Source organism: Dipodomys ordii, unplaced genomic scaffold, assembly GCF_000151885.1.
Source record: "Dipodomys ordii isolate 6190 unplaced genomic scaffold, Dord_2.0 Scaffold5, whole genome shotgun sequence".
In the NCBI taxonomy this organism is placed as follows: domain Eukaryota; kingdom Metazoa; phylum Chordata; class Mammalia; order Rodentia; family Heteromyidae; genus Dipodomys; species Dipodomys ordii.
Window position 1 is genome coordinate 28,006,934 of NW_012267221.1, and position 12,521 is coordinate 28,019,454.

The window sequence follows — 12,521 nt, forward strand, 5'->3', positions numbered from 1 at the left end:
GTCCCATGGTTTCCCTTATTTGCAATAACTAGTATATGTCTGAGTCAAGCAGAAAAGGTCAGATAAGGTGATGTTAGGGAAATGAACCCTAAGATACGTATTCAAATGGTTTTTTTTTCTTTCATGCGATTGTTTCTAACGCATTTATAAGATTATTTCTTTATTGCTTTGTATGTCCCTCCCCCCACAGTATAACCTCTGCTTTCACTGTATTTGATGTAGATATAATTTGTGGAGGGGAAGGGGAAAAACAAATCCTTTAAATAGAAAACGAACCTTACACGTTTGGTGGGGGGGGGAGGTGGAGGAGAGCGGGGAGGATTGGATTGGGGGGCTGGGGAGGATGGGAAGGGATGGGAAGGGGAAACAAAGGAGGAGGCTACAATGCTTGATAAGAAATGTACTCATTATCTTGCCCATGTAATTGTAACCTCTCTGTACAGTATTTTCACAATAAAAAACAACAAAAAAATGATGGTAAAATTTTTAAAAGAATTATCTTTAAAATAAATAATATTAACTAATAGTTTGTAGCCTACAGTTCTATGATCCCCAAAATGGTAGCTGTCCAGGCCTAGGACTCAGATTTCAAATAAAGTGTTTGATTGCAAATAACAGAAAGCTTTAGCCAGTTTTAAGTACTTAAGAACTTAACTAAAACCCAAAATAGAGGCCTGGGGCTAAGCATAATTTGGACAGTAAGAAAGAAGCATAAATTATTGATTTTCAAATATATTGCCTATTATTAGGTTACTCTATTTTTAAAAAAAACATGTAAAAAGATGTTGCACATCAAAAGCAACTTTCTATCTATATCCTTAGTAGTATACTCCATGAATGGATATGCAGAGTGAGAGAGATTGCTAGGTCACAGAAAGTGATCATCTTGCATTTTAAGACTTCTTTGTTTCCAAGTCATTGAAACAACCCAAAGTCACCCCAACACTGACTAAGCATGCAACTTTCCTCATATTCTCACCTTTATTGTAGATTATCAATACTTAAAAATTTTAAGGTATAGTAGACAAATAATCGTTTACCTTCTTGTCACTATTATGTTTCATTTCTTAGGCCATTGATGTTGAACATCTTTCCATATATTTATTTATGTACCTCTTTTGTGAGCTGCCTATTTAATTGATTTTTGGTTTATTTTTTCTTTTTATCGGTATAACAGAATATCACCTTTGAATACCATGTAAATTGCACATATTTTCCTCCCTGCCTATTGTTTGTTCTCTAAATTTGTCTCTGGTGTTTGGAAAATTCATTCATTTCCAGGACAGCTCAGCCATCACTTTCTCTGCCAAGTTTTTCTTGATTTCTCTGGCAAAATATATCGTTCTTTCCACATATACTCCAAATATTTTGTGCCTATTTCTATGTGTAGAATGATCATTTTAAATATTTCCCTTCTCATCAAGAAACTATATCAGAATGCAAATCAGTCTAACATTAGTAATAGACATACCTTTGAATATGCTTTTATTGGTTCTTCAAGAAGTAAATCATTTCATCAAGTTTAGAAGTTTCATTTTTACTTATTATTAGTACTATCATGCTATCTTCCACTTTAGTCAAACTCCTCCATCTTCAACTGTCTTTCCATAAAAATTCTTACTTTCTTCTTACTTCAAATTCCTCAGAGGATGCTGCCTTGGATGTTGATCTCTGGTTTAGTTATCTATTTCTATATAATAATCTGCTCAAATTCCAGTTGCTTCAAACAATAATCATTGAATGTGCCCAGTTTGGTCAGGGCTCAGTGGAGAAGATAGGTCTTACCTTCACAGAGGGGCTGGAAAGCTAAGGAGGGCTGAAAATAACACACTTCCAATGTGGCTCACTCATGTGGTTGGCAAGCTGGTTAGGTATTAGCTGGGATGCCAGCCAGAATTGCTGCCTAGGAATCTGAGATCTTCTCCACTTTTGTCTCTCTACTATGCTACTCATGTTCCTCATAGGTTGTGTGTTTTAAGAGTGATTATTCTAAATTATAGGACATGAAATCAGCCAGTCTCTTGAGGCCCAGGCAGAAACAGACACATCATCATTTATGCTGTATTCTGTTTATCAAAGCAGAGAAGGGGTTTTCCTAATTTTAAAAGAAGCAACATAGACTTTCATTTCTTGATGGGAGGGCCAAATGATTTGAAGCCATCTTTATACAATTATAGTGTATATTCGGGTTTCCAAAATTGTCAAAAGAGTTAGCATCTGCTACAACCCATGTATCTCTGTTCCCCGCAGAAATATAGAGGACATCCATGTGTCACTTGCTGTCTCAGCATAAGGAGATGTGTAGTGTTCCCATGGGCCCTTTCGTATCTGTCATAGAGCCCAATCTTGACCATGTTACTCTTTGGTCTCTATATTTATAAAAATTCCTCCTTCTGGAATCTAATCTTTATTCTTTAATAAATCAATTTACATCGATACTTTTTTCTGTTTACGGATATTGTTTGAATTTCTGTTTAGCAAGAATAAATCACAGTAACAAATTGTGGACTCCGGAGAATGTATTAGACTAGCATTTCTGCTGTGATCTGAATGTCTTCCCAAATTTGATGTATTGGGAACTTAATCTCTAATACAACAATATTGGAAGATAAGGCTTTTGAGGATGTGTTAGCTCATGAGTTCTCTGACTTTCTGAATGGACTGACATTTTATTTTTTTAATTTAATTTAATTTTATTTTATTTGTGAACATACTGTACAGAGGAGTTACAATTACATGGGCAGGATAAAAAGTGAAGTTTTTTTGTTTGTTTGTTTTTTTTGGTTGGTCATGGGGCTTGAACTCTGGGCCTGGGCGCTGTCCCTCAGCTCTTCAGCTCAAGGCGAGCGCTCTACCACTTGAGCTACAGCACCACTTGGACTGACATTTTAAATGAACTTGACAGATGGAATTTCACACACATACACACACACACACACACACACACACACACAGAGCCACCACTACTTCACTTCTATGCCTTCTTTCATGTGAAAATACAGTGTCTCTTCTTTTTGGAATAATAAGGTACCACCTTGCAAGAGAGAAAGTAGACCCTCATCAGCCTCAACCTGACCTTAAATTTCTTAGCCTTCAAAATTATGAGAGAAGAATTTATTTTCTTTATAAATCACTCCCTTTAGACGTTTTATTATATCATGATAAATGGACCAAGATACTCTCACTTCTATTTACAAAAAAAAAAACCTTGTCCAAGATCACCCAAGCAACTTTCCAGACCTAAGGAACACTAACTGAATTTGAGTCTTTGGAATACACAGCCACTCCCCCTATTCACTAGAAGTTAATATTTAAAAAAGGAAATGTCCTACAGACTAGAAAAAATGTCCAGTGGAACAAGGAAATCATCAAGAAGTTTTGGTGTTTCATAATTGTTTCATAAGCTGTTTTTGTTTGTTTTAGGACAAAAAAAATTAATTTCAAAAATCCCAAAGAGTATTTAACTGCTTCTTCATTCTTGCTTTATCAGAAATGCATTATTGTTGTATCATTTCAGTGGCTTTGTTTTTAATGACCACTGAAACTTAAGGCAGGTACTTCCTAGAACACCTAAACACCAATCTATTTGAACCACATGTAACTCTGTGTCCGAATTTGGGCAACACCAGATCTTAGTCCTCTTCCTTTAAGATTTCAAATCAATTGAAAAGATAGAAAACAGAGTCAACCAGGGAATAATGGCTGTATTCTTACTAGTGGTAAAAATAAAGGGGCGGGGGTGTAGCTGAGGAGGTGGAAAGGAAGGGATGGTAGGGGAAAAACAAAGGAGGAGGCAACAATGTTGGATAAGAAATGTACTCATTACCTTGCTCATGTAATTTTAACCCCTCTGCACAGTATTTTCACAATTAAAAAAATTAATTAAAAAAATAAACTGGAGAATGGGATTGATTTGGCTTTTATATTTTTTCTCTCTAAAACCTAACCTCTGGGACCTGCCTCTGGAGAGGATGGTATCTGAAACACAGCTGTCCAGGAAGGATTGTGTCCTGTGTCTGCTGGTCAGGTCAGCAGAAGCAAAGAAAAGAGAATCTATAGTCCAGAAGCAAACAGCGTCTCCAGAAAAGTCTTTGACTCTGGCCTCCCTTTGAGACTATTCCTTACTTCAGTCTTACCAGCCAATTACCATGTTCTTATCACTTCTGAAAGGAGAAAAAGTGAAGAGAAAATATGGTGGATGCTTCCTCATTACTTGTAAGACAGTATAATTACTTGTGAGAGGCTATAAATTCCAAATCTAAAGACTTATCAGAGCAAGAAAATAGAAAACATGGATCTTCCATATGAAGTAAATATTTAAGATGAAACCCTATGACACAGATATATAGCACCCTTTCAATACTTTAAAATGTGATTACATTAAAAATCATACATGTGACAAGGTCTGGTGGCTTCCACCTATAATCCTAGTTACAAAGGAGGAAGAGATCTGAGGATCATGGTTGAAGCCAACCTGAACAGGAAAGTCTGTGGGACTTCTATCTTCAATTAACCATCATTAAAAAAAAAATAGAATTGGAGCTATAGCTCAAGTGGTAGAGCATTTACCTTGAGAAAAAAAAAGTTCAGGAATGGGGGCTGGGAAGGTGGTTCAGTGGTAGAGTGCTTGCCTTGCATGCATGAGGCCCTGGGTTCGATTCTTCAGCACCACATAAACAGAAAAAGCCAGAAGTGGTGCTGTGGCTCAAGTGGTAGAGCGCCAGCCTTGAGCTAAAAGGCTGAGGGACAGCACCCAGGCCCAGATTTTAGGTCCCACAACCAACCAAAAAAAAAAAAGTTCAGGAACAACACCCAGGCCTAAGGTCCAGGATCCACAAGTGTACATGTATGTGTGTGTGCGCACACACACACACACACACACACACACACACACACAAATACATGCTACAAGATGTCTTTAATGAGTAAATATTATTCAAATCACATATCTTTAAAATACATCCTTAAAAGAGATTTTCCGAAAGGTGAAAAGTTACTTACAAATTGGGAGAATTACTAAGCAATCACCTACTATCTGACAAAGGATTAATACTCAGAGAAAGTCTAATAATTAAAAAAATGAACTTTTCTTAAAATTGGACAAAGCAATTCCATTGTTATTTCACCAAAGAAGATACACAATTGGCCAGTAAGCACATGGAAAGACATTTCAACTTCATTCATTATTAAGGAAATACAAACAAAAATAAAAGTGCAGGCACATGAAAAATATTGTCAAATATTACCTGTAGACTATGTACATAAGGTATATCTGAAAGACATGTGACTTAGGCTTGGATTCTAGTCTATGATCATTCATTATGTACATGCAAATATTCTAAGATCAATCCTAAAAACCTGAGACTTGGGAACATTTCTGATACAAAGATTAGTAATTCTACTTCAGATAAGATTATCCATTTCATTATTTTTTAAAATTTTTATTCTAAATGAATGAGGTTCTGATACCTGCACCAATAGGTAAAAATCTTGAAGACATCATACACTAACTGAAATAAGCCAGACACCAGAAGAAAAATACTATAAGATTCCACTTATTTGAGGTACTTAGAATAGACAAATTCATAGTGAAAAAAGTACATTATGGATTACAAGTCAAAGTAAAAATGGGAATTCCTACTAGGGTTCAAAGTTTCTGTTTGTGGTAAAAGAATTAAATTATGGATAGGATTAAAGCTACAGAACAACAAATAGTTAAAATGGCAAATTTTATGTTATGTATATTTTAACACAATTGGAAGTATTTTAAATACATTCTGGATGAATACTTCAGATAAATAGCCATAAACCTCAAAAAGACTTTTTTTAAAAGACTTTTTAGTAGAATATTCTACTCATAGCACATTCATTTCTAGCTCAGTAAACAGGAATAGGACAAAAATAAGCTTTCACTGGGCCAGAGATTTAGTTAGAATTGGGAAAGCAATAGATTTATGACAGACAAACGAGAGGTGAAATGGGTTAGTGTTTTATACTCTGAAGAGTCATTCTTCAGTGAAGGCAAATGTCACATGTCTACAAACACAGAAGACAGCGCCCAGGAGTTTTCTTGGAAACATATCATCCTCATTCCATTGGGCACTAGCAATGTAGCTGAAAGACTGTCTGACAAGAACATTCTCAGCTGCATCCCCAGGATACTTCTACCTCTTCTTTCCTGCCTTTGTCCACTCTGTGTACCTGAAGGTGTAACATCTACAGTGGCCATAGGCAGACTGTTACCTGGCTTAAATCTATTGACCTCTTCATTTTTCTGAATAGTTTCTTTCTCATTAGAAATAATTTGAGCAAGATTTGGGAATTTAAATGTCTTTGGAGAGTTACAGCTTTTTCCCACATAATTATGTTTATTACCACTGAAAATAGAGAAATATTTTTCCTTTAGAGACCACTGGGATTGTTAAGTACAACTGCTGAAGGCAAAATAAGATCTCTGGGGCACAGACATCACCAACATTACTGACACTCATAAAAACTTTGTGTTTCCAGAATATTTCCCTTTCATATAAATTACTAAAGTTTGAGACAATTTTCAGTGGAAAGCAAAAAAAAACCCACTTTTTCTATTAAATTGAGTATCCACATTATTCTGATATATTTATTATTAGCATGAATAATTATGCCTCATTTCCTCTTGAAAGCCACATGTACATCCATGTATCATCACATTTCTCTTCCCAATTTTTCTTTTTAGTAGTGTGATGAATAACTGTTACTATCCTAATTTTCCAAATGTGTATCTTGAGATAAGAAATTAAATGCTTTCCCCAAACTAGTAAGGGCTCAACACTGAATCCTACACCCTCCCTATAACACTTATGGAGACTTTTGTTTGTAATTAGAACAAAGTTCAGGGTCTTGTGCATAGGGAAAGACCTAGGATGAACATTAAATGTTTATTGATTCTTGAACTACTATCATCCCTACCCTTTGAAAATCTCCTATTAAAACTAACCTGGATCTAACTATTTTCTGCTACAGGTTAAGGTTGTACAGATTCAGGCAGCATAAGTAGCAAATGTTCCAATTAGTGATCTATCTACTGGCAATATGAAATTCACAATTTTTTCATTTTGTAACATTGGCAAACCTGAAATCGATGCAGATTCCTTGATAATTTCTTTTTTTTACATTTTAGAAATATAGTTATTTAAAAATCAGTTCTGTTTAGATGGTTGGGCTGTATGGCTTGGTTGATGGGGTTGATGTGTGAGGGAGTATGAGAGATGGGCATTAAAAAGTAATGGCTAAAGGTCTAGCTGAAGCCAAAATACCCATTTATTTAAGAACCCATTTTCATACACCTATATGCAGTGACAGAAAATGGCCCAGGATTCCATGCCACTTAATGGTAAGATCACAGTGGATAAGAACTTGATCTGTCCTGTTCTCTCATTTTACAGGTAAAAAGCTGTAAATCCAGAAGGCTTAAATGGCTGGTTCATTACCTAAGGAATGGTGTAAAAGCTTAAAATGTTTAGGACCTCCAATCTCAAGTGGTTTCCAAGGAGGACAGACCTCCTAAATGGAAAACCATAAGCCAGCTGAGAACTTGGATGGATTTGAGTATGCAAATCTGAGTATAGGCGCTAGGGATTGAAACATTGTTCCAAGAAAGCTTTCCCCTTGGAGTTGCATTGATGAAGTGAGAGAAGAGACATAATTTGAGGGACGCACACTACTGTGAACCTTCACACCCAACATTTGTAATTCATTCTAATTCACCAGGGGACCAAAAAATGCTGGGTGGCATGACTTGTTAGTGAGGACTGAGGAAAGGATGTGGTTTTAAGTGCAAATTACCTTCAGCAACAATTGAAAGACATGAGACACAGCAAACCACAAGAAGGCAAACCTCCAGCAATGAGCAGGCATGGTGGGGAAATACTGAGTTTACACAGTTCATGGAATTAGGAATCAGGACAAATCACACAAGATTTTTGTATAATAGGAAGACCTTGAATTTAGAGTTGAGATATAAAATAAATACACCAAAATATGGGTGTTTTTAATCCTAATCCAATGCCTTTTCATATTGTCATGCTTGTTGTTTGTTCTTTAACACATGCAGTTCTTTCTGATGACCATGGATTACTACCTTGAAAGATAGCTTAGAGGCCAGAGAGCAGAGCAAGGAGCAGGGGAATAGCCCAGGTTTGAGTGACCTCATTCTTCAGGAATAATTCTTCAACTTCTGTATCTGATTTACTCAATTCTTTCTACCATTATCCAAACAGAAAACCACTATTGACATATCAGATTTAAATTACAGCTTCCTCTGAATTGGAAGTGAGAATTTCAACCCAAATATTCAAAGAAACCAGAAATATTAAAGTATTAAAATCACAGAACATCTTGATCATTGTTTTACTAGGATTTGGTGATGCTGTCAAGGAAGTTATCCCTGAAAGGAAAAGAGAGGACCTCAGCCCTTTTGTTAGATTTTTCTGAGAAAAAGAGTATTCAAGATGTAGGATAAGAGATAACAGATTTACAAGGATAACAGATTTACAAGGCAAGAAAAGCAGAAGGTACAAATAAAATTCAGCAAGACACAGGCCCATTGGAAGGACACAAATGAGTTGGTTGAGCAGGAGTGCAAATGCTGGGAACAGTACACCAGGGGCCCTATTGAACATTTCTTAGGTTAAGTAGTCCTCTTTGTTCTAGGCACCTGGCAGGTCTCAATCATTCCTGGTACTACAGATTTTGACTTTATCAAGTTCAGCCTAGAGATGTAAAGTAATTCCTCCTCTTTTACAACAAAAGATATTTGTTTCTTATGTTTGTTAATAACCATCCTTTAGATCAAAGGAGGGGAGTGGCCAAACATGTTTGATCTCTAAGGCACAACAATCATCTGAAGCAAAGGTGAATAGGGGTAATGGTGACTTTTTTTTTCCTGTTTGTTATTGTTCAGTAAAAGAGCATGAAGCTTAAAGAAAAGGAAATGGTGCTTGTGCACTTGTAGCCAAGTTACACATTAATACAATGTTTATTTCTCATTTTTGGTTTCTGCTTCTTAATGTTCTATTCCCTAGTCTAGTCTATCTTAATTGTAGAACAGAATCCTTACCAAACCTCTTTGATCTTTACAAAGAAGGGCATTTGCCTATGAGGGTTATGACTCACAAGGCCAAGCCGGCTACACCAAAGGTTCCACCTGTCCCTGCCTTGACATTTTTCTTTAAGTTTGTATTTCATAAGCTAATTCCCTTAGGATAACAAAACAAGTGCTAAGAACTGGAGCCTTACCTCCAGAGAAAAGGGACTTACTGCTGCTATATTATGCCCTCCTTCATACCTGCTCTGTGAGGTCAGGTCCATGGGGGTCACAGTTGAGCTACAACTGAGGCAGATCTAGGCTGGTCTACACCCACATAACTCTAAGTCTGATGGGCCCAAACAGTAATGAGAAAATAAGAGGTATAAAACATCATATTTTGCAATTTGAGCCACAAGCCCCACATTTTTATTTTATATCCCAAGAATTATGTAGCTGGTCTTGACCTTATGTGAATAACATTAAATGTCAATTTAATTTTATTTTGAGATTCTAAACTACTTCAGCAAGTCTGAGTTTGTAAAAAAAAAATCCTTTGTTCCAAATCAGGGATTTTGATGTTTCATCAGAGAAAATGACCTCTAAATTATTCGGACCAGAAAGTATCATTAGCAATATTTCATTGTTTGATACTGTTGTACATGGAATGAGAAGATGATGGGTTTTTTTTTCACTGAAGTGGCCAGGAAAATAGTTATTTCTCTCTGGCATTATATTAAAATGGGCATAGCCAATGACATCAAAAGAATTAAGACAAATGGTATGAATTAGCTTTTTCTATCTTTTATGTTAGTGAGCTCAAGACCTTGCATTCAAACCACAGGAACAGAGAAAGAAACAGAGGGAGGGCAAGAGGGAGGAAGAATGGGAGGGGAAAAAAGAAAGGAAAGAGGAAGGAAGGAAGGAAAGAAGAAAGGAAGGAAGGAACGAACGAACGAAGGAACGAAGGAAGGAAGGAAGGAAAATGAAAGAAAAAAGAACTTTGCATCTCCTTTATGTCATAGTATCTTACCTTGAGCTTGGCCAAAAGAAGTTCATGATCATGAAGCAATTTTTTAGTTTCATCTTGACTGCTCCCAATTTCTAGAAGATTGGGCTGTGACTCAGCCAATTGAAATTGTACCCATTTGCCACACTAAAAATAAAAATGAAATAAATGTACTTTTGGTTCCTCTGATTCCTTCCTCTTTCCACTTCTTCTTTTTTAATTTTTTTTGAAATTCCTAGTTATACTGGGAACACTTTCTTCTTTCCATAGAAATGGGCTTCATTCAAGTTGAAACACTAACTAGTCTAATACAAACCTATGCTGGGTCTTGTTTTACTTTTAAAATGAATTCTCTTTTGGAAAATTGAACTTTTACAATTCCCATATGAGGAACACAGGCAGTGGATTATATATTATTGAATATTATAAAGTCACAGAATAGCTCATACAATTGTATTCTCACAAAAAAATAGTGAAATTTTCCACATGGGATATGAGCTTCACCATAGATGAGACAGAGGCATTGTTTTTCCATGAAGACAGATTTTCCACTCTGAACAGCTTGGAATATATTTCTTACAGAAAAAGACAGTAAAGAAAGGGAATTGGGGAGAGGATAATGACAAGTACTTATTTTAACATTAGGATTTTAAGAATCTTCTTCCTGTTCAGAGCATCTCTGGTTCTCCTATATATTAGACCCTACACATTACTACTCATCCTGCTCCAAGAATATTTCATATGTGAAGAAAAGGAATGCTCACTTAAGTAGTGCATATGCCTCTTTTCCCTCACTGCTTGAATTTGCAACTACTCAAAGAATCCTGAAATCACATGCAAAGGATTAGTTCTCATTATTCTCCTTCAGGTATTTGTTTTCCATCCCCACTTGCTGCTTTGGAAAGAAGAGATGGCCAGGGGAGTCTGCCTGGGTCCTGTTTACAGAGGAGTAGATCTCAACACACTGCCAAATCGGCATTCTCTCATTCTAGAGGGCATCGTTTTGCTCATTGTCAAGTTCTGTGTACTTATTAATTTTCATTTCATCCTAAAATTTTCAGCAATTAAGTTAAATTGAACGGGCCCTGCTGTCCTTCTTCTAACAAACAGCAGCAACAAAAACAAACAGAAAAAATGAAACATTCAATTAAGTCTGTTGGGGTTCTGAAAGTCACTGGGTTGGTAGGCACCAACTTCCTTTGGTTAAACCTTTAGAATACTTTAGGTAGTAAATTGTCTATAGCCCAGATGGAATGCTTCAGAGGTTTTTCATGGGGCATTTTTATAGGGAATTAAATCATGGATGTCTTCTTCAACCTAAAGATGTATACTTATCCTGGCAAATAGGCAAATGGCTAAACAAAAAAAAACATGCATTTAAGTTTCAAGCAGCTTTAGCTTCTCATTAAGACTAAGTGGACACATGCTGGAGAATGGTCTTCGTTCCCTCAGCAGTGTCAAGATGTAATAGTTTCTTTACCATGTCAAAACCAGTGCTATGGGGGCACCTGTCAGAGCCTTTCACTGGGAAGTTCCCAGACTCCATATGCTCAATACTGTGCCACCTTCTCACCTGCCTCTTCCCACCTTAGCAAGTCCAAATCAAAACACTGACATTGCCCAGCTCTCCACCCCCGCCCCACCTCTGCAGATGCAGTCTTGACCTCTAATTAAACAGGCTTGCTTTTAAAGACCAAATTAAAAGTTTATGGTCGAGTTTATTTTGTCAGGCTAACTAAAAGGGAAAGGAAAACTAGTAACTTGCTGAAACTTAGAAGTTTCTTTGAGTCCCGGATTTAAGTAAGCAAAAGCACTTGCTGGGATTTGCTACATGCAGCGTACTGCTGACCATGGACATTATTACTTAGGGCTCTACATATGGCAAGAAGCCCACCGTCCTACAGGAAAAGAAAAAGTAAGTTGCTATCTTACCTTTATGACAGCTATCACAATTTTGGAGTCCCCAGCCTGCACAACGACTGAACTGACAGTTGTTGTAGAAAACCCCACAGCAGGACCTTGTCCGGACATGGCAGTGTAGAAGCAAAGTTTATTCCTTGGGCAGCCTCTGCACAGATGCGTGTCTGCTGTTCATTTCAGAAGGCAAACACTGGGGTTACTGGGATTCATTCAGGGAAAGAGCTCTGCTCACACTGATTACTCTGCCAAAAGGAAAGAACAGGAGGTTAAAAATAGACAACCCATTGAGTTTATCATGAGAGACACAGCGAGAGGAGCCATCGGAGAAAAGAGCCACACCCCATATGGTAACACTAAGTGCCTGTTATTTTTGCCGTTATCTGCTATGTGGAGGACAGCTTCAAGCTCTTTGCCTATCAGCTGATGTTTGATAGCAAATGGAAAAAAAATGACATCCTGACAACCCAAATTAGTTTTGCTTTTGAAACTAAATAGTTGTAACTATGGACTTTGAATCCAGCAAGTCAC

General features: G+C 36.8%; 1 protein-coding gene across 1 annotated transcript in view; it reads right to left on the reverse strand.

The window, feature by feature from the left end:
• Window positions 1–12,387, reverse strand: part of Ccdc141 (coiled-coil domain containing 141) — a 159,808-nt gene extending 147,421 nt beyond the window's left edge. The window contains exons 1-3 of the mRNA XM_013028181.1: window positions 12,333–12,387; window positions 12,006–12,235; window positions 10,098–10,220 (exon numbers count right to left, since the gene is read on the reverse strand). Of these exons, the coding sequence (XP_012883635.1) occupies window positions 10,098–10,220; window positions 12,006–12,104 (222 nt within the window). The 5' untranslated portion in view covers window positions 12,105–12,235; window positions 12,333–12,387. The remainder of the gene's footprint in view (window positions 1–10,097; window positions 10,221–12,005; window positions 12,236–12,332) is intronic.
• Window positions 12,388–12,521: the final 134 nt, after the last annotated feature.